The following is a 19,996-nucleotide window of genomic DNA, read 5'->3' on the forward strand; positions in this document are numbered from 1 at the left end:
TGGTTTCATTGGGATTTGGTTTCTGTTTGTGGCCAGCCATGGTGATCAGGGCCATTAGCAGTTAAATCCAGGGCAGTTGACCCAGGCTGGCCCACAGATGTATTCTGTATCATTAACATCAAGTTCACTATAAAAGGGAAAGCTGCTGAGGAGAAGTGGGGTTCTTTTTGCTCTCCTCCTCTCCTTCTTCCCCAGTGACTGCTGTTCCTGGAGCAACTTGCCAGTGCTCTGTAGATAAGTATAATTTTGTGTGTTTTGTGTTGTCATTGATATTGGTTTCCTTATTTTATTAAATCTGTTTAACTTCAAACCCACGAGTCTTCCTCCTTTTCCAATTCCCTTCGTCGGGGAAGGGACATTGGGTGAGAGAAAAAGTGTTTATTGTTTAGCCATGGGTGCAGGCTAAGACACAGATACAGCCTATTTACTGCAGAGATCTGGGGACTGGAATCCATTTGTCAAGAGAGAGAGAACTTTCTAATTGACTGTCGGAGGGTGGTTGTGGAATCTGTATTGCTGCTGACTACGGACAAATGTGTTGGGAAAGGCAAGGGTGGAGCTGGTACCTCCTTGGACCTGGGGGAGATGGACAAGGTGATGTCTTTAGGTCTTTTTCAGCCCATATTTTCCAGTGATAGTTACACTTTCTCTTTAATGACCTTGAACACATCTTTGCACTACCTGTCCATTGGTAAGTTCCTAACTCTTTCTTTATTTCTTTTTAATTTTATCTGTGTGTCACACATGCTGTTGTGCATCCTGGTGGTGCTCTGGCCAAGTGTCTCACACTGCAGTGGCCGTGGGACTTTCTTCTATGAGACTTGCAGCTGTAAGTGTGCCAAGGGCTGGGAGGGCAGTGACTGCTCCCACCCCACCTGCCCCAGCCACTGCAGCGGCCATGGGCACTGCGACGGTGGGAAGTGTATCTGTGGTGAGCCTTACTTTGGTAAGGACTGGAGCCAGCAGCTCTGTCCTGAGAACTGCAGCGGCAACGGGATCTGTGACACAGCCAAAGGGGCTGCCAGTGCTACGAGGAGCTCATCGGAGAGGACTGCAGTGGCAAGGGGTTCTGTGACACAGGAGAGTGCTACTGGCACGGTGGCTTCTTTGGCCTTGACTGCTCCCAGGGTAAGACATGCCTCTGAGATATTTCTCCCTTCTTTCTTTCATTCTGAGTTTCCCTCTCTACCTCCCATAAGCATTTGGTTAATCCTGTAGGAAAGCCAAGCCTGGGGTCACCCTGTTGCTCTTGGAGTTCCTGCTGGGCTAGGGATTGCTGACTGGTCTTTGTCTTTGAGAATTGCCTGGAAAATATTTCTGAATTGGGGATAGGTGGAAACGCAGTAAAAGGTAGCGCTGGCACCAGCCTGTGTGTAGCAGCTGAAGGAGAGAGCAAAACTGGGTACGGAGCCTGGAATTAAAGAGGGACCCAGAGTCTGTCTCTTGCCATACAAATGAGACAATAGAAGGTAAAATCACGTTTGCTGCGGTGTGCGCTGCTTGCTGATAAGGTTAATTTGATAAAACCTGCGAGACAAAGGATGTGTAAATCCTTTAAATAACCTCCCTTTGAAGTGAGGTCTTTGGGAAACTCTCCCTTATGCTCCTTTGTTACAAGGCAGTAGAATTTGCCTCAGGAGGCCTGACTGAGCTGACCTTGAGGGGTGTGTCCAGCAGTTTCTGCTTAAAGCTGGATGGCTTGGTGCCTGTTCTGAAAAACCTATCATCTCCCTATGAGTGCAAGTGGATACTCCAGGCTTCAGCACTCAGCCTTTTACCCTGGAAGCCGCCTTTCCTTCTGAGCACATCCCTGCTTGGTCCCATCTTTCACGGCTCCTCGTGAAGAAGCAGGTAACAGCCACATGCTGAGCACCAGGTATCACTCAGCAGGAGTTTGCAGTGACCTTACTGGCAGGTCTTTTCTGCTCTGGATCATCCCTCCCCTCTCAGGCCTGACCTGTCTGCTTAGAGACTCACCTTTTATTTAAAAGATTATTAGCTCAAATTCTTCATCCCAACAAGAGCTCTGCGTCAAAACTTCGCTCATCCTTCCACGCTATTCAGACATTTTTCTCTGTAGCTCCAGCACTCTTCTTTCCTGTCACTAGTCCATTTTGCTGCTCAGGAGGCAGCACCTTTACAAAGGTGGTAAGCAGAATTGTTTTTCCCAGAGCAGAAACAATTCTTCCAGAGAACTGTTGCCCAGCCAGCCTCTCTCAAGGGGCTGGCTGGGTCCAGCCTCGGATCCTCTTCCTTACGCAACACCTGCAGGTGTTTTACAAGCTGTGGAAGTGGCCTCTGCTCTCTGAGCATCTGAGTGAGCAAGCGCTACAGAGTTAATGCATTTTGCTACTGTTCCTGAGCACTACACCTCCACTCCTGCTTAAAAACTGGTTTAAGTCTAAAGGCAAATGGTTCCCATCTCAGTATCCGCTCTTCTTCCATAGGTGTCAAATTGCCTTTTGTGTTCCAATTTGGGTTAGATTTCTGCATCCTGGGAGATTTACACTGAGCACTGGTGTTATTTATTCATTATTATTATTATTGCTGTGTTTTTAATGTGTCTCAGATCATGAAATGACGTATTTTGTTGTATATTGCCGTGGTAATTGGAATGTCCAAACATCTAGAAGTTACTATCAAGCATGCAACAGTAGAATTAATGTCTTGCAGTTCCTTGTGGAAGAGAACTAGAGGAGAAGGACATATTGAACAGCAGGTATGTGCCTTTGCTCTTTCTGGAGTTTGTTTACTGGCACTCCAGACCAGCACTGTGGGATATCTGAAGGTGAATAAACCAGCAGTTTAAAACAAAAGTATCCACAAAAACGGTTGTTTGGTATCTCGACACAATATTAGTTTATCCAGGAAGTCTGTGTGGTGATGCTGTAGCCAGGAAATCAGAAAGGAAAATAAAGATGCTGTTCCCAAGGGAGCCAGGGTTCCTAACAAGCCCCTGTGTGGACTCTCAGCCCAGCGCTGGATCTATAAATGTGCAGCTCATTTCCTGCTCGCCTCAGCCTGCTTCTGGAGGAGAAGCTGCCTGATGGAGAGAGACTGATGAGAGCAAGCAGAACACAAGATGGACTCTGGCACAGCCCACAACTACCCATCCTCCTAATTCACCTCAGCAATTAGTGCTGTGCATGTGATGAACCCTTTCTCTTCAGGCTAGGAGGCTGTCTGCTGTCAGAGAGCAAGAGGAGGAGGTTTTCAAAGGTTACCAAGTCCAGGCAGCACCTTCTTCCCCTTCACACCTTCACTGGGCCACTTCCCCACCCCTGACCAGAACTGTTTTTTGTTAAGTCCTGAAGTGCTTGGGTTGGTCGTCTGGAGAAGATGGCTCTGGTGCATCTCAGGGCAGAGCAATAAAACACATTGCAAAAATAAATTCCCCTGGGCTAGAGAGTCACCACCTTTGCAAGAACCCCTTGTCAAAACATCCTTCCCCTAAACACAAAGTGTCCTAGGGGTTGTCCTAAGCAGATGACACTGGTTTCTTATGCCACGTCTCTTCAGAGAGGCAGATAAAATCCTCTTCTGAACTATGCTTAGACAAGGGATAAACCACACCATATGTATTCAGGTTCTTTATTATTTCACTGCCAGGCTGGATTATTTGAGTCCAGCTCCTGTATCCCAAGGAGAGGCAGGATGAATGTTCTTGCACGTTGTACAAAGTTTTTATCAAAAGCAATGGCATGCACATATTGAGGGTGGAATTTGGTGAGATCTGTGAATTGCACAAGGGAATTAATGCTGCCTTTCAAGTGAGAAGACTCTCATGATGTTATCTGACCTAATGTTGCTGCTGCATGCCTTTTCACAGGCACTTGCTATCTGTGTTTTGCTATCAGTGCCTTGCTAATGAAATACAGCTGGTAGATGATATGATCAGTTTATGATGTGCTTACTTGTAGGTAAAATCAGGTAAACTTTCTGACAGATGTTCTCCATTGACTGCTTCCAAGGGCTGCTTCAAGATACTGGTGAGCTGTCTGTCTTGTGGCAAAAAGGTTAAGGCACTGTTGGTGTCCTGAAATTTATTCTGAGCCACAGATTTGACCAGGTCTCCTCCAGGCACCAAGTGTACTTTTCCATCAGTATAAAAGCTCAGTTTTCTACCTCTGCCATGGAGAAGCTGCGTTCCCCGGTTCTGGGGACCTGTTGACATTTTAAAATAACTGACAGTGATATGAAAAGAAGGTTTTGGCTTTTCTTTTTCTTCCTAGAGGCATTGGAAGGGACAGCTTTATGAGAGAGTTTTCCTCATGCCAGTGTGGGTATAGAAGCTGGAAAGAAGAGTCCAGGAAATTATTGTATTTGTTACCGACTGCAGTATTAATTTGTATTTAATGATATGCTGTTGGGCAGAAAGAAATGGACAAATCCAAGACGACCACAGACCGGGACTTCCAGTTCTGCATTCTCTCTGTATTCAAAATAGGGTTGAAAAAATTTCTTGGCCATGTGACAAGACATCATCCTCATTGCAATGTTTTTCTATGTTTCTCTTCTAGTGCTTGCTCCTCAGAGCCTGCAGCTGCTGAACTCCACAGAGAGCTCTCTGGCTGTCAGCTGGGATCAAATGATTGATGTGGATAATTACCTCATTAGTTATTATCCAGTAGGATATGAGACATTGATGAAACAAGTCCATGTGCCCAAAGAGCAGCTCAGCTATGAGATTGTGGGTCTCCGCCCCAGCACCACATACAACGTCATGGTTTGTCATGTGAAGAAGGGGATTGCTAGTGAGCCCAAGAATCTAGAAGCAAGTACAGGTAGGAGCAGGCAGTCTTTTTCTTCAGTCAGGAGTTGCAGATCTTTAAAGTTAGAGTCAAACGGGTGAAGGGAATTGTTTGGCCTTGCAGGTTTGTAACATCCTGTCTGAGTGCTGGAGAGCACTTTCTCCTCCCAGTCTCAGCTGCATTTCTTTTGCCAGTGTTCTCTTCTAGAGAATCTGTTTCCAGATATGTATCTTTGCAGCTGAATGTAGTGCAAATTTCGCATCTCTCCTCTTATCTTGTCCAAATCCTACTTGTATTGACACCCCTGAGTTCTAGGGAATCCATAACGTTGCTTACTGCAAGAAGCAGGAATGGGAGCGTGTGAGATAAGGCCAGCATGTTATTAAGAATAATGCACTGTTCGACTGGATGCAGAAGGAACGTTAAAGTAGGCAGGATGTCATTCCTAGGTACTAATTTGCCAAACATGCCTGCAGCAGCAAGTTTCCCTCATAGTCTCTTCCCAGGACTGACTGAGCCTGATGCTACTGAGGTTAGGAGGCTGGGTGTAGAAAGACTGCGTATTTGACACGTTCTCTCCACAGAACTGAAATGCCATTTTGTTAGCAGCTGGTAGCATGCTGTCTGCCTGCACTTGGCAAAAACAGTGAAAAGTTGGGTTATTTTGACATTTTTCTTCTAACACAACAGGTGGGAGCTGAGAGCTGGGAAACTCTTGAGTTGGAGTGTTACCATGGATAAAACTAAGCCTGTTGAAATCATGATTGTGCTCTACTTGCTTAACTCTTCAGTTTGGCTCAGGAAAACGTCTCAGGTCTCAGAGTAGGCGACTGGGGAGGAAAAGGGGCTGTTTAGCAACTTCCTATCTTGTGTTCACCTTTTGGTGCTGATCCTGCTTCCTCACTGCCCTCTCCTGTCTTTCCCAGTCCTGTCTGCACTCAGTGCCATCTGGGTGATGGAGGAGCTGGAGCACTCCCTGGAAGTAGACTGGGAGAACCCGCCAACAGATGTGGATTATTACAAGCTGAAGTTCAGATCCCTGGGGGAGATGGATGAGAAGCAGGTCATGGTGCCCAAAAGCAATGACCCCAAGAGCAGACACATCAGGACTGGTGAGTACCTCTGGGTATTTCAAACTGGGCAGGGAGAAGTGGCAGGAAGGATTGACTGTCAGACCATAGTCCCGAGACAATTCTTCTCTCATGTGTGGATGGCCACATCCTTCACCTCATGCCTGCTGTAGGCCAGGGTGAGATCTACTGGGGTTCCCCTATCCCATAATAATGTGTGTCTCCACAGGGATAAAGCTTCTACGCCCTGTGGATAGCAAGTTTCAAGGCATATTCATTCAGCTTTAATTCTGTTCTTGTTAGGAATAAAGTATATTCTCTGTTTCAGAGCTGGTAACACTGATGTTATGGAAATCCCCACTTACTATAGTCAATGTATGCCCTACGGGCAAGCCTGGACTAAAAGTGCTCTCAAGGCACTCTCAAGACAAAAGGAAGTTAGACAAAAATCTAAACTTTAGGTTCTTCCCTGCTACAAACCTAGAACTGGACAATCTAAACAAAATAGCTTTCTTTAAGAAAAATGACTGTCTTCCCTAATTGTTGGTAATACTCCCTTTTGCTCTTTGTGGGCCTGAAACCTGGCACAGAGTATGAGAGTCACTGTCATACCCACGAAAGACAATACAGAGGGGAAACCATCCTCAGTGAGTGGTAGGACTGGTATGTGGAAAGCTCCTGTTGTGATAGTGATGTTACTACAGGGTCGGGGACAGATCTGTCAGGATCGCAGCACAAGAGGTGCAGAGTTGGCTGCTGCTTCATGCACGACATGCAACCAGGTCTGCTTGTATCTTGTTTAAGCTTGTCTACACTGTATATTAAACACTAAACCTAGCTCAGTCTTTCGCCTTGGTTTTAAACCTACAGTAACTTCACCCTTAACGTGACTGATGGCTCCAGCCAGACACAGGACAAGCACAGTAAGGTGGCCTCTGTGTGTAATACCAACCCTCAAACGAGCTCAGAGCTAGGTCCGGCAGTAACTCAAAAGTTTTCTGGTTCAGGAATCCCCTAACTAGATCACTGACAGGATGACCTTGTTTAAACATAGCACACATGATTTATGGTCTGGATATGGCCCTTCCTCGTGGATCCTCTGGGCAGCTGCCGCTAACTGCCTCACAGCTATTATCTAATGATGATTTGTCTGGTCTCTGAGCCCAGGAGCAATAAGGAAGAGGATAAGTTCTTCTTCCTTTCTGTATTGCCTGGCTCCAGCATTATTTTTCTGTTTACCAGACTGAACAGAATGGTTGGACTGAGGAGCAGGTTAGCACACCATTGCCAGGCTGGCATTTCCATGGGGGCTCTAGTCCCAGCTGGCTGTGTGGGCTGATACACCTGCCCCTGTGGAGGTGACGTTGTGCTTGTCCAGTGGGCTGCACAGTGGCATGGCCCTGGCATTGCTGTGGTCGCTTGAGTCTTTGCCTCTTACGTGTGAAGTGGAGGCTTCAGCTACTTTCTGGCCCTTAGAGGTTGAAGCTTTGGACTGCTTTATCTTGTAACAGAGCCTGAGTCAGGTGTAGTCATCTCCAGCACGGGGACAGTACAGAAGCATCTTGAAGCTGACTTCTGCTCCGACTGTGTGCTCAGTACAGCTCAGAAGGCCTGGCAGGTGCTACTGTTACTTAACTGTTAGTTTTCCTGTAACTGGCAGCCTGGCCTGGCCTGGCCTCAATGTTAAAGCAGATCTGGAAACTCTGTTGGTTCATTGACGCTTCAAGCTCTTAAAAAAAAATGGCAGAATATTTTTGAGCTATTATATTGCAAAGGAGAGCTTGAAGATCTTTGAACTCTCATTCTACCTGCAAGATTCCGCAAACTCTGAAATTCAGCTCTCTTACAAGAGGGTAGGCGTGCTGCATCCGAAGGCTGAAAAATCCCAAATCAGGCCTGGCATTCCTGAGGTTGTCTTGTAAATTATTCCATTAAAAGAAAATTGATTTAAAGCAACAAAACCTACAACCTCCACACTGCCATTGTAAGGCTGCTCTTCCCTGGGTAGATTCTGGTTATTTGGAACACCTTGGCTTGTGTTTTCAAGCTGTTCTTCACACACATGGGAGCTGCAAAACTTCTTAAAAAGGAAAAAAAAAAGTCCACAATGAGTAATCCTGCTCATATTCTTATGTAACCCCTGGAATTTTGGAGCTGCATCTAAGACAAATACCAGCTATTGCAAGAGCTACCACTAAACTCTGATTCATCACCTAAAATAGCAGAAGCCTTGGGGGAGTCTGAGAGACAGGTCTGCAGGGTGGGCAGAAAGGGAAGAGCAACAAATGGCTGACAGCAGAGGCAGAGAAAGGATGGGGCCTGTACTCAGTGCTGTGAGGAGGGCAAGAAGGTAATCCTCAAGTAGGCACCCATGGAAGGTGGGGCAGGTAGGCTGTAAGCCCTTCCTGCAGAAAAAAGTGGAAAGTTTCACCTAAATGGTAGAACAGTCCTGCTTTCTCCCCAGTCTGACCATGCTGGTTTCTCATGCGTGTGTTCCTTTCTTGAGAGGCTGTAGGGGGGAATCCAGGTGACTCTGTGTTTTAGCTGGCCAAAGCAGCAATGTAGAAATGAAGTAAACGTGCACATGCCGTGACAGGTACTGTAGTGGTTTAATTCAGCTGAAGCTTCCTAATCCTGCACTTTGAAATGTTCTCTCAGGAGTTGATAGCCCAACCAATGTGGCAATGGACCGAGTGACAGAGGATACAGCCACTGTCTCATGGAATAAAGCTGAGGCTCCCATAGACAGGTACATGGTGTGATACACCTCATCTGATGGCGACACCAAGGAAATGGAGGTGGGGAGTGAAAATGACATCACCTTGCTGGATCTGAAGCCAGGCATGGAATATGTCATCCACATCTGGGCAGAGAAGGGACCCCAGCGGAGCCAGAAGGCAAGCACCACAGCTGTGACAGGTAGGTTGTAGCAGCAGCAGTGGAGGGAGCCGAGTTTGAATTTTAAACTCCTTTATCAATTTTACATGTTTCAGTAAAGCTTCTCCTGCTTTGTACAGGTTTTTAGTGAAGCAAAAAATTCATGTCATTCTTACACGTGTGGCTGAACAGGTCTCCAGCTTAGCATGAAGATTCTGGTTTGAGTCCTGTTATGGACAGGTCCTGTGGGATGGCGCCAGTTGCAATCAGTACAGAGAACAATGAAGCACAGCTAAAACTAAAGCCTCATAGTTGAAATTTGTAATTCATGCCTTGCCTTTAAAATGCCATAAACGACCTCCAAGCTTTTCTTTGGGTGAGTGTTGTGGCCTTTCCCAACTCCTATGCATTTTACACAGATAGTTATGACAGAGTGTTAAAACGGAAAACCAAATTTATTGGGATCATGGCATAAGGTAAGAATCATGTGGGGAATCAAATCTCCTGAACGGGATCTTTGGTCGCTGTCCCTTGGTGACAGGGAGTCTCCACTGGAAGGGTGCTTGCGGCAGGGTCTGCAGCTGGATTGGGAAACTCCTTGAACCACTGTTTTGCTCAGTTCTTATAATCCAGCCAGCTGTGCCAGTGTGTACAGGAGCAGTTTCTACTGACTATTTACAAATGTCTGATCTATGTGCAATCTGCACTTCTACAGCAGAAATTATCAGGGGGAGTGTTTGGGATGCTCCGCTCAGGATGTTAACCAATACATTTAAGTGTGTCAATTGGACCAGACACAATGGGAGCTGCCTCGGGGAATTTGTAGGATTGTCTGAAGTTCCCACCCAGAAGTACCCCCCAGGGATTGGTAAGGATCAGTCAGATGCTTAATTATGAAGCTCAGTCAATCACCTACTTTCAAGGTGGTCCATTGTCTCAAGCCAGCCTGTGTTGTCACTGATAGAGGTGACTGACTGGGGAGCTCCTGGCCACCCAGGGAGTTAAGGAGCATACAGGCACAGCCCGTACCTAGCTGCAATGCAATTATAACTAAAGAACAAACTTGATTTTCATATCACACAAGAAAATCATTCACTTGATTTTCTTGCCACAGGTGAGCATCTTATACTGCTAACTAGCTGAGCTGTGGTTATTCAAAGACATGTTCCCAGTGTGCGCTGCTCTAGGGTGACACAAATGAGCCCCAGCATCTTTTGTTAAAATGAGAAGTAATATATTTTCATCTTGGGAAAGAGGTGAGATTAGTACACACAGGTGTAAAATCACAACTTTTACTATAGCTAATGTGTGGTGAATTGTAGTGCAGCTAAGCTGGTGTGTGGTAAATTACAGTGTGGCCATCAGGTGGTTGTATATTTGTGCCCTGGAGTTTACAGCCTTCAGCAGAATAAGAAATGCTGTTCCAATAATTTGGGAGGCATCTGCAAGTCCTTCATTGCTCAGGCTGCTGAGATGTATTTAGCAGTTCAGTGAGGGGGAAAAAAAAAAAACAACACTGCAAAGCCCCATGCACTCTGTATAGGTTGTGGGCTGTTGGGCTCTCCTTGAAGGCCACATTCCTGCAGGCTGCTTTGTGCTTGTGACATAAAGCTTGCGAAGCCTGGCGTGGTGTTTCTGTCTGTGAGAAGGGCAAGGGAAGGATTGTGATAATGGCAGGAGATTGAAAGTGAAAATGAAGCCTTTGCAGCAGTGTCTTTTATGTATTTGTATAGTCTTGTTTTATTTTAGTTGGTTAATTTGTTTCTTCTTCATCATGGAATAGGAAAATCACAGAATCAATCAGGTTGGAAGAGCCCTCTGGGCTCATCGAGTCCAACCATTGCCCTGACACCACCATGTCAACTAGACCATGGCACTAAGTGCCATGTCCAGTCTGTTTTTAAACAATGCTCAGTTCCTTTTTGCAGATGAAGAAATTGAAGTGCAGAGAGATTAACAGCCCGCAGGGTGCCTTTTCTTGCAATAGGAGGATTAATCTTTGTTCCTCAGTTGTTCTTACCAGGATTTTTCCCCAGTGCAGTCAGTCCCGGTTAAGAAGGTGTAGTGATCTGCCCAGTGTGAGGGTTACTGATTTATAACAGCATGGTAAAGCTGAATGTCTGAATCGATTGCAAGCTGTTGCAGGTGTTCACAAGAGCCGTGCTCTAGGTCAGGGACTTGCTGAAGGAAGATGAGTAAATGTGTACCTGGGTTATCATGGTCTCTTAACAAAAAAGCTTTGGTTGTTCTCTCACTTCCTGGACAGATGGCATCTACGTGAGCTTCAGAGGCTTGTGACCATGAGAAAACAAGAAAGCAGAATATCTTGCTTTGCAAGGGCTTTCTTCTGTCCAGGTCAGGACTAGCTGCGCTGTTCCCTTGTAAGGCTTCTATAAGGATTAAAGACAGACCCCAGTCAAATCACCTCAGACCTTGATACCTCCCAGCTTTGTGAGTCCAGTCGGTGTGTGATGGGAAATAGGACTTTAAAAAGTAAGAAACTGGCAAGGCCCTTGAGGGGAAGGAGTGTCACAGTGTCACAGTACAGCCTGACTGTGACAGCCTGTGTGTTTTGCTTTTAACTGTCTCTGCAGAAATCGACAACCCGGCTCACCTGGTGACTGACCAAGTGACAGAGGACACAGCTGCCGTCTCCTGGGACAGGGTCCAGGCTCTCACAGGTAGGTACATGGTGAACTACACCTCTGCTGATGGTGACACAGAGGAGATGGAAGTGGGGAAGAACAAGACTACCACGACTCTGACAGGGCTGAAACCTGGCACTGAACATGTCATCTACCTCTGGGCAGAGAAGGGAGCCCGGCAGAGCAAGAGGATCAGCACTGAGGCAGTGACAGGTATTCCAGGAGAATCTTTGTGGTGGTTCTACAGGACACTGTGTTGTGGAGTTGCTCTCAATATCTGTCCTGTTTTCTTCTGGCTTGTTGCAGAGCATATACTAGGCAGCAGTTTGTCTTGTGGTCACCTGTGATGTGGGGATGTCCATGCCAGAGGCACCTTCAAGCTTCAGATAGAGATGGTGCCTCCTGCCAAGTCTAGAGAACTTTTAGGAACTAATGACTGCTCTGCTTGTTCAGAAACTCTCAGCCCAGTGTGAGCTTCACAGCACTTTGCTAAAGCACTGTGGTCCTCACTTATTAGATTTGCCTGCTGTTTTTGGTCTTCATGCTAAGCTCTGCAGGTGTGGCTGAGCTCTGCCCCACAGTATACACTACTGCTGTTGAACCCTGCTTAACTTAGGATAGTTCAACTACTGCCACTGATAAGAATGGTTTTTATCAACAAATCAAGACTTAGAAGGAAACACTCCTGTTTTTGTCATCTTCTTTCACAACACAAAAGGGTAGCAAATAGTTTGAGCCCAGAAAAAGTCTCTTAACTGCCAGTAATTCACTTTCTATAGTCCAGGCTTTTGCTTGCAGAAGTTGGCTGCTTAGCTAGGCTGGACACTGACTGATTGGGAGAGGACACTGATGGTGTTTCCTGAGAATGAGGGAGGGATGGGGTAGGACATGGGTCTTGCTATCCTGATTAGTTTGAAGCCAGACATGGTGTACATCATCTGGGTGTGGGCAAGGAAAGGAAGCAAGCAGAGCAAGAGGGCAGGCACACTCTCATGAGCGACCTGTGGAAATTTTGGCTCATGACTTTGCAGCTATGGAAGGAGGGATGTGGCCTGACATGGTGAATTAGCTATGATTATGTTCTCCTTTGACCACCTCTTTTGCCAAGGCCTTCTTCCCTCAGTCATACTGTAGAGAAGTGTTACACCTTGCTGGCACCTTACAGCTCAAAAGGAGATATTTGTGGGGGAGGCTGATAAAGGGGAGCAGAATGTTGGTGCTGCCTCAGTCTCTCACATCTTTTTCTTTGCCTCAGTGTACCTGGTGTTGGCCAGGACTCCGGGGCCACGCATGCTCCCAAATAGCTGGTCTAATGGATGTGTCTTGAGGTTGTGTCAGACCTAAATTCATATGAAACTTAAATTTGTTGGACCACCTTCTGCACAGTAATTCTTACCTGTATCTCCACTTAATATTTTACTCCTGAGGCCTCTGTCTGAAGATGGCTGTGCCTCAGCACCTTACCTTGACTTACTCCAGCTCTGCATTGTCAGTAGCAAGCGCAGTGATTAGTTGCTGCGACCCAGTAAAGCTACAGATGAGTTAGTCCATGTCATCCTGTGCTTCCTGAGGGTAGGATCACGGGGCTTTAGAAAGCAAAAGTTTTAAGGTGAACACGTGTGCCTTTTAGTCACCCACACTTTCTACTCTGCACTTTATTTCTTAGAAATGGACAGTCCAAAGAACCTGGTAACTAACCGAGTGACAGAGGACTCGGCCACAATCTCCTGGGATAGCGTCCAAGCTCACGTAGACAGGTATATGGTGAGCTACACTTCTGCTGAAGGGGACCCCAAGGAAATAGAAGTGGGGAAGGACAGGAGCATTACCACCCTGACAGGACTGAAACCAGGCATGAAATACACCATCCATCTCTGGGCAGAGCTGGGAAGCAAGCAGAGCAAGAGAGTGAGCATTGACACGCTGACAGGTAACTGTGGGCAGGAGGGAAGTGAAATGGGGTAGAAGGACCCTACTCCCTCGTTATTTTACATTTCATCATCTCTCTCTGCATTGGTGGGTAATGAAGATCTATGGTGGTAAACCCCTTCTGGGCATTTGAGTGTGTGAGTGTAGACTGCCATAACAGAGACTACTATTATAGAAGAGGCAGATGTTGTAATACAGGAGTATCAACAGTGGATGGTACCCAGCTTATTTCCCTAGTCCTTAAACAAAAGCGTGCGGTGCTTCGTGTGCTGTTATCAAGCCTGACAATAACAGAGGTTTAACAACCAAAGTTAAACTGTTTTAGAATCAGGGACGGTTAAAAATAATGGCCTGCCCTTTGACTCATGACCTTAAACTGGTCCTAGGAGACTGCCAAGCAGGCTTAAATCTGTCCTGTTCAGTCAGCCCTAAGGGTTATGGTGTACTGGGAACGTTTCAGGGTCACTCCACACCCACTGGCCTTGCTAATGTATTCTTTCTTAGTTTATGAATCAAGCTGGTGTGGGATGAGCAGTGGCAGCCTGGATTTAGGGCAAGGTGCCAAGCCAGTGCTTACAGAGGTGGAGGGCAGCTGTGAGGACAATGGAGATCTCTTGAGGCCAAAAGACTAAACCTGTCTGCGAATGGAAGTGCAAGGAGAGTTTCAGCAAATTGAAATGTTATTTTTTTGAACTGGAATGAAAATGGAAACACCTGGAAACTTCACATGAAGTGAAACTGCTGGGAGAGGGAATGCATTTAGCATTAGTAGGGATATTTTTGAAATATCTGCACAAAAAAAGTACTCTCTTTTTTTTTTTTTTAATGTTATATTTCCAAAATATAACTGCTAAAATAATACAACTCCTGAGGGGAAAAAAAAAAACCCCTCTGTCTCAGGGTGATGGCTGATTATTCCCTAGCATTCAAACCAGCTGTGGCAGGGAGCTGTTCTGCAGTAATCTCCTGCACCCAAGGAAACTGCTGACAAACCTTTAAGTGCTGTGACACTGTAGGACTCTCTGAGGCTGCCCTTCCCATCCTTTGCTTCTGCTGATGGATCTGGTACCTTTGAGCTCCCTCTTCTGTCCAGCGGGAGGTACACATGTAATGAGCTACTCTTGAGATTTCTGTGTCCTTTTATTTAAAGCAGTTGGTTAGCTGTCCCCCAAATGAAGCAGGAGTTCATTGGATAATGAACTAATGCTTAATTCAGGAGCCTAGTGAAAGGTGGTTTTCAGTTATAATGAATGGCTCTTGTTTTAAACAACATGCTGTGTGAATGTTGGTGTTCCTGTCCCTGTTTTCTCCTTACATTTGGTGTTTTGGTTTCTTCTTCTCTGCCTCTGTATCTAAGTGGTAACCCTATACACAAGGAGTGCAGTATTTCCTGGGAGCAGCCACACTGCTCCACTCATTTATATAAGACAGACATAGCTTGGCCTTATCTTCCTCCATGGCCTTTTCACAACTGTAATATTTCACTGATGTGTTATAATTGTTATGATTATCCTCATAGTACTCTTCAAGGTCTAGGAAGTGTTGCCTGGTTTATATGAAGAAGAACTGAATCAACGGACAAGTTAAGTGACATGCCCGTAGTACCCCAGGGAGGTCTGTGGAAGAGCAGGGAATTGAGATGAATTATTCAGTTATAGTTTGCTATAAACTCAGATTTACTTTAGGGTTGGAGCACTCTTCCTTGAAGGCCAGCATTGGTCACCAGGAACCTTCTCTCTAAAACTTGGAAGGCCAGACAAACCTTATTCCTTGAATTGTTTTCCTTAAGATCTTCCCAAAACACCAGAATATAGCAAGCACAGGATGAAAATTAGGGAGAGGCTTCTTCCATTGCTTTTATCCTGAGGGAAGCCCTGCAGCCCTGCTGTGGGTATCTCGTAAGACAGATGCTTTTTGACATCTGCTGTGAACTTGCATTGCTTAAAAATAATTCTGTCCTCCTCATGCTGAACTTGGGCAGTCTGCCTGCACAGGGAAAGTCTGGCTAAGCCTTTGATGTCATTGAGGGAGCTGGTGTCCCATACACAGCACAGACTAAACTATAAAGCTATGGGTTTCTTTGTATTCCTGCGTCTACTAAAGAAGGCTGAAGCGTGACAACAATAAAGCCTGTGAAGTCATCCTTCATCTGCTGTAGGGAAACAAGGGGTAGGGGCTCTCAGCAGGCCACACTAGGGCCGTGCTCCAGGACTGGGGCATAGAGCCCAAACCAGACCGATCTGTGAAGGCTCCTCAGAGATGGGCCTGATGGAGACTTCTCAGGCAGACGTGTCAGGAGCTCCTTGGTCCCTGTACAGTTGAGCCCAATTGCAGGGCTCACAAAACATCCCAAACCAGATCTGTAGCCATGTTTGATCTAGGCTTCTGCTGCTTCTTCCTAGCTGTAAAGGTCACTGGGAGACTTCAGTAGTTCCCAGTTAACAGGATCAGGCATTGAAAACTCAGCCCAAGCCCTGCACTGCAGTTGCTGTCTTTGGTTTATGCAATGGGACTTCAATTTTCCTTTTCAACAGAGATTGATCCTCCCAAGAACCTCTGTGTATCAGATGTGACTCATTCTACTGGTGTAGTTACCTGGACTCCTCCTGCAGCACAGATTGATGGCTACAATCTGACTTACCAGGGTTGAGATGGCACAAGCAAGGTACAGTGAATTCCTCAGCCCTGCAGAGGTCTTTCAGTGCAGACCCCACTGAAATCACCCCTATGATTATGGGCTCTGCAATTTGGGTCTTGTGGGTATATGGACCACAGAAAAACAATTTTAAGGGGGAATCTATGCTATCTATGGGTCAGGGAGGGAGAGCTTAAGAAAGGAGATGTGCTACTCTCATGAGTAGAAGCTGTGGAGGGACTTGTGACAGTGGAGCGCCTCTTCCCAACAGATCTCCAGGTGCAGAGAACGTGCTTGCTTCTTCATTTCTCTTTCCTAACTTGAATAATTCCAGGTAATAACCTGGAAGGGTAGCACTCACCAGGGACAGAGTGTCCTCAGTGTCCTGACAGTGTTTCTTGAGACCTTGCCCCAAATCTTTCAAGGAGGTGAACTCCATGTCTTGAGGATTTACAGTGAATGTGCCTGTCTGAACTCTACAAGAAACAGTTGAGGGATCTCTAAAGGCCCACTAAGTCTTTCCACTGACATCTTCAGGCTTTGGAGCAGTCCCAGCACAAACCAAACTCTGGGAAAGTTTATTTCATGCTTGTATGTTCATATAAGAGGAGAAATAAAGAAATTGCATTTATGAAAATGCAAAGTCCAGGATACTGCACAAAACTTGGTGTACTCAGTCATTTTTTGTCTGTCTTGTTCTGTTAGAGAACTCTGCGTGGACCAGAGAATCCAGCACTGAATAGGTCACGGTCTTTGGAGCAAGAGTCTTTAAATGTTCTGGGAAAAATAATGTTGCACTACAGCCAGTCTTGTGCTGGTTTAGGCTGTTTGTTTTTTTCTGATACTGCTGTCTCTTGCCAGAAAATGAGATAAGACAGCATAAACTTGGCCAAATGTCACGACAGCATCAAGCAGGGAAGGAAGGAGTCAGGAAATAGCTGATTTAACCGAAATGGCCACAGGGTGAGAGTCTAGGACTGCAAAGGTGAAGAGGCTTTTCCCTTTTAAGAGTAATTCTTTTTTTTTCTTCTAGGTCTTGACAAGCTGCACAATCTCACAAGCAGCAGCCCCATCCGCCATGAGCTCCGGGTGGATTTGCGGACAGCCAGTGAATCTGTCTATGCTGCCTATGACTTCTTCCAGGTTGCCTCAAGCAGGGACAGATACAGGCTGTCTGCGAGGAATTACAGAGGCAATGCTGGTGAGGAGCGCCTCATACTTGTGCTGTCTCTGCTTCGCACAGGGAAGCAAATGTTGAGACCTGTGTGTTTGTTTTGCCAATGGTGTGGGAGCTCTTTAGGTCAGGTTAGATCAGATGTGATTCTCTTTGAGGAGAGAAGTCTGTACTTCCTAAGAAGACTGAGGAGAGCGTGCCCACAGGCCCATCTCCTGCTGAAGATGGTAGAATGAGTTGCTTTTTCATGGGGAAGAGAGGGGTCTGTAACCCAGTGAAACACCAGGTGGAAAGGCAGACTGGGAAGCATTTCCATGAGGTAACCTGTGCTGATGGGGGAGCAAATTCTGGGGCTCCCCAGATGAGCAGTGCAAAGAAAGTGGCTTTTGTTCAGGATGGGAGTTTGCTCAAAGGCAGTAGCCATCCTGGTGCTGGCTTCTGCCACTGGTGAATCCTTACCATTGCCATTGTGTCCATAGTCTTCCACTTATCCTTTAATCTCCTTGCCATAGGGTTTAGATCTTCAACTGGGGGGATCCAACCATTGGACATGCCCTCTGATAGCAGCCCTTTAGAAATTACTGTCCAGACCCATCCTGTGCTGTTGCTTTTCCCCTGACAGGCCTGCTCTGTCCTGCCTGAAGGCTGTATAAGCCCTCAGGCTGAGCAACCATAGTCTCTTACTCCTACTTGTGTCTTTCATCCCTTCCCATAGGGGATGCAATGACCTACCACAACGGCTGGAAGTTCACAACGTGGGACAGAGACAATGATGTGGCTCTCAGCAACTGTGCTCTGACACACCACGGTGCATGGTGGTACAAGAACTGCCACTTGGCCAACCTCAATGGGAAATATGGGGAGAGCAAGCACAGCGAGGTGAGTGGCAGAGCTCTGCGTGGTGGTTAGGTCTTCTCCCTAGCCTTGAGAAAACACATAGGGGGGGATGTCTCTCCTTGGAGCAGAAGAGATTGCCCAGGCTATACTAACTTATTTCATTTGAAAAGAAAACGATCCATAAGGAAACTTCCAGCTCTTACTTTGTCTTGCCTGGATCCACAGGACTTGAGCTCCTGGCCCCCTGATTCTTGTGGGCAGAGATACTTGAGGTGGAGCTGTCTTGATTTCTGAGGGGAACACATAAAAGAACGATCTCCAGGAGCCACACTGGGATTCTGGCTCACTGTCTCATGTAGCCTATACCTTGGCTTTCAGTGCATGCCTTGGTGCGCATCTTATTGTACAGGCTTATTTTGGGCTCGAGGGCTCAGTCCTGTTGTGTTCCAGACTGAATAGAGATTTGGTTAATATTAGGAGTGTCTGGCAGATTGATTACAATGACAGTCAAAATCTGGTGAACAGTAGTGTCTCTGTTTATTGGAGGGTTAAATGGTATAAGAGGGGGGCTGTGGCAGACTCCTAACACCTAGTCTGGGTGCTTTAGTAAAAGAAATTCCTTGGTCTTTTCCCAGGGCGTTAACTGGGAGCCATGGAAAGGCCATGAATTCTCCATCCCTTTTACTGAGATGAAGATCTGTTCTCAGTCTTCCAGTAATGAGCCAATCCTGGGTAGGAAGAAGAGGTCTCTATCAGGGAAGAGGAAGATGATCAGGGCTTAAATCGAACTCTGTGCAGGACAGTACCCAAAGATAATGATTCAGCATTTCTTAACAAAGTTAGATTCAGACAGCTTTCTCTCATACATTGGAGGCAATCGCTGACCAACGTGCACCCAGAGACCTCTGGGTCTGCAGCCCAGCCTGCTTTTGGAGCTCCTGATGGGTGATCTGTCAGAGACTGGGAGGGGGGGCTTGTGGGGAGCACCCCACTTGTAGCTCCCTTGGTTGGCAAGATCTGCTTGATCCAGTATATGCAACTCCTATGAACTTTACGTAAAACAAGCTTTAACACATGCTGTTCTTTCTGAGAACCCAGGCTGCTGACTCCTCTTAATTCTGTCCTTCTCTGGTACCATCCACTTCAGACTTGAAAAAATTAAAATTTGAACCTACTAAAAAATAATCGCCCCCTAACTGACATCAGAGAGAGCATTCCTGAGACTGTCCCTGTCCTGGTCTGTGGTCCTCTTTTCCTTTCCCGTCATCATCTGGGGCACATTCCCTGCTCTTCCCGCAGTCAAAGATCTGCGTTTTGGGAAATGTTGAAAGGTGAGTTTTATTTTCTTTCCCTGAGCAGATATTAAAATTCTGGACCACCAGCTACAGCCAGGGAAGAAGTATGAGCTCACCAAATGATGCTTGCTCAAAGGCTTCCTTGTCTGAGCAGATTGGAACATGATTGTTTTATATCTTAATGGCCTTTTCTATCCCAGTGCTAAGCTGAGTGATACATTTTAAAGAATCCTTCCTGGACTTCGGGGGAAGTAATAAAATTGCAAATGAAAGAGCTCTTAAAATATTTCTGTCTTCTTTGCTTTGGGTGGCAGAATTATTTTTCTTCCCATTTAAACTAAGCCTTCTTTATGGAGATTGAGCAACACCCAGGGGCTGTGAAAATCAGGTCTTTGCTCCAAAACAGGGATGGGGACTGTGTGATCTCTCTGTGACTTAATACTGCAGAGCAATTAACTGATCTGTGGTTGCTAGGACCTGCCTGAGGAGAGCTAGCTAGAGGGTCGTCTCTCAAAGGTGAGTACTAAATTCTTCATAGTACTTTCAGGGCTCTGCCACTTGCATGGGTGGGCAGGCAAAGACTCATCTGAGCTGTGTTAGGATATCCAGGCCCCGGTCTGGGGGGAGGAGGAGACTAATGGAGGGAGGAGAGGAAAGGAAAGTTGCACTTGAAGTGTTTTGCAGGCTCTGTGCTAAGAGCATGAGAGAAGAACACAGGTTCTTTACTGTGGTGAAGTTATTTCTCCCTGTTTCCCACTTGTCTGTAGGCAAGGACGGGTTTCA

The 19,996-nt window shown here is 46.3% G+C and overlaps 1 protein-coding gene across 1 annotated transcript; it reads left to right on the forward strand.

Annotated features, from left to right (window-relative positions):
• Positions 1-744: 744 nt before the first annotated feature.
• Positions 745-19,706, forward strand: TNN (tenascin N). The gene is given in 12 exon segments (XM_068416791.1): positions 745-1,015; positions 1,018-1,128; positions 4,521-4,784; positions 5,678-5,863; positions 8,480-8,740; positions 11,293-11,379; positions 11,509-11,556; positions 13,010-13,273; positions 16,941-17,108; positions 17,797-17,960; positions 18,554-19,249; positions 19,688-19,706. Coding segments are annotated over 11 exon segments (1,971 nt in total). The 3' UTR covers positions 18,701-19,249; positions 19,688-19,706.
• The last annotated feature ends 290 nt before the right edge of the window (positions 19,707-19,996 follow it).

Source organism: Nyctibius grandis, chromosome 21, assembly GCF_013368605.1.
Source record: "Nyctibius grandis isolate bNycGra1 chromosome 21, bNycGra1.pri, whole genome shotgun sequence".
In the NCBI taxonomy this organism is placed as follows: Eukaryota; Metazoa; Chordata; class Aves; order Nyctibiiformes; family Nyctibiidae; genus Nyctibius; species Nyctibius grandis.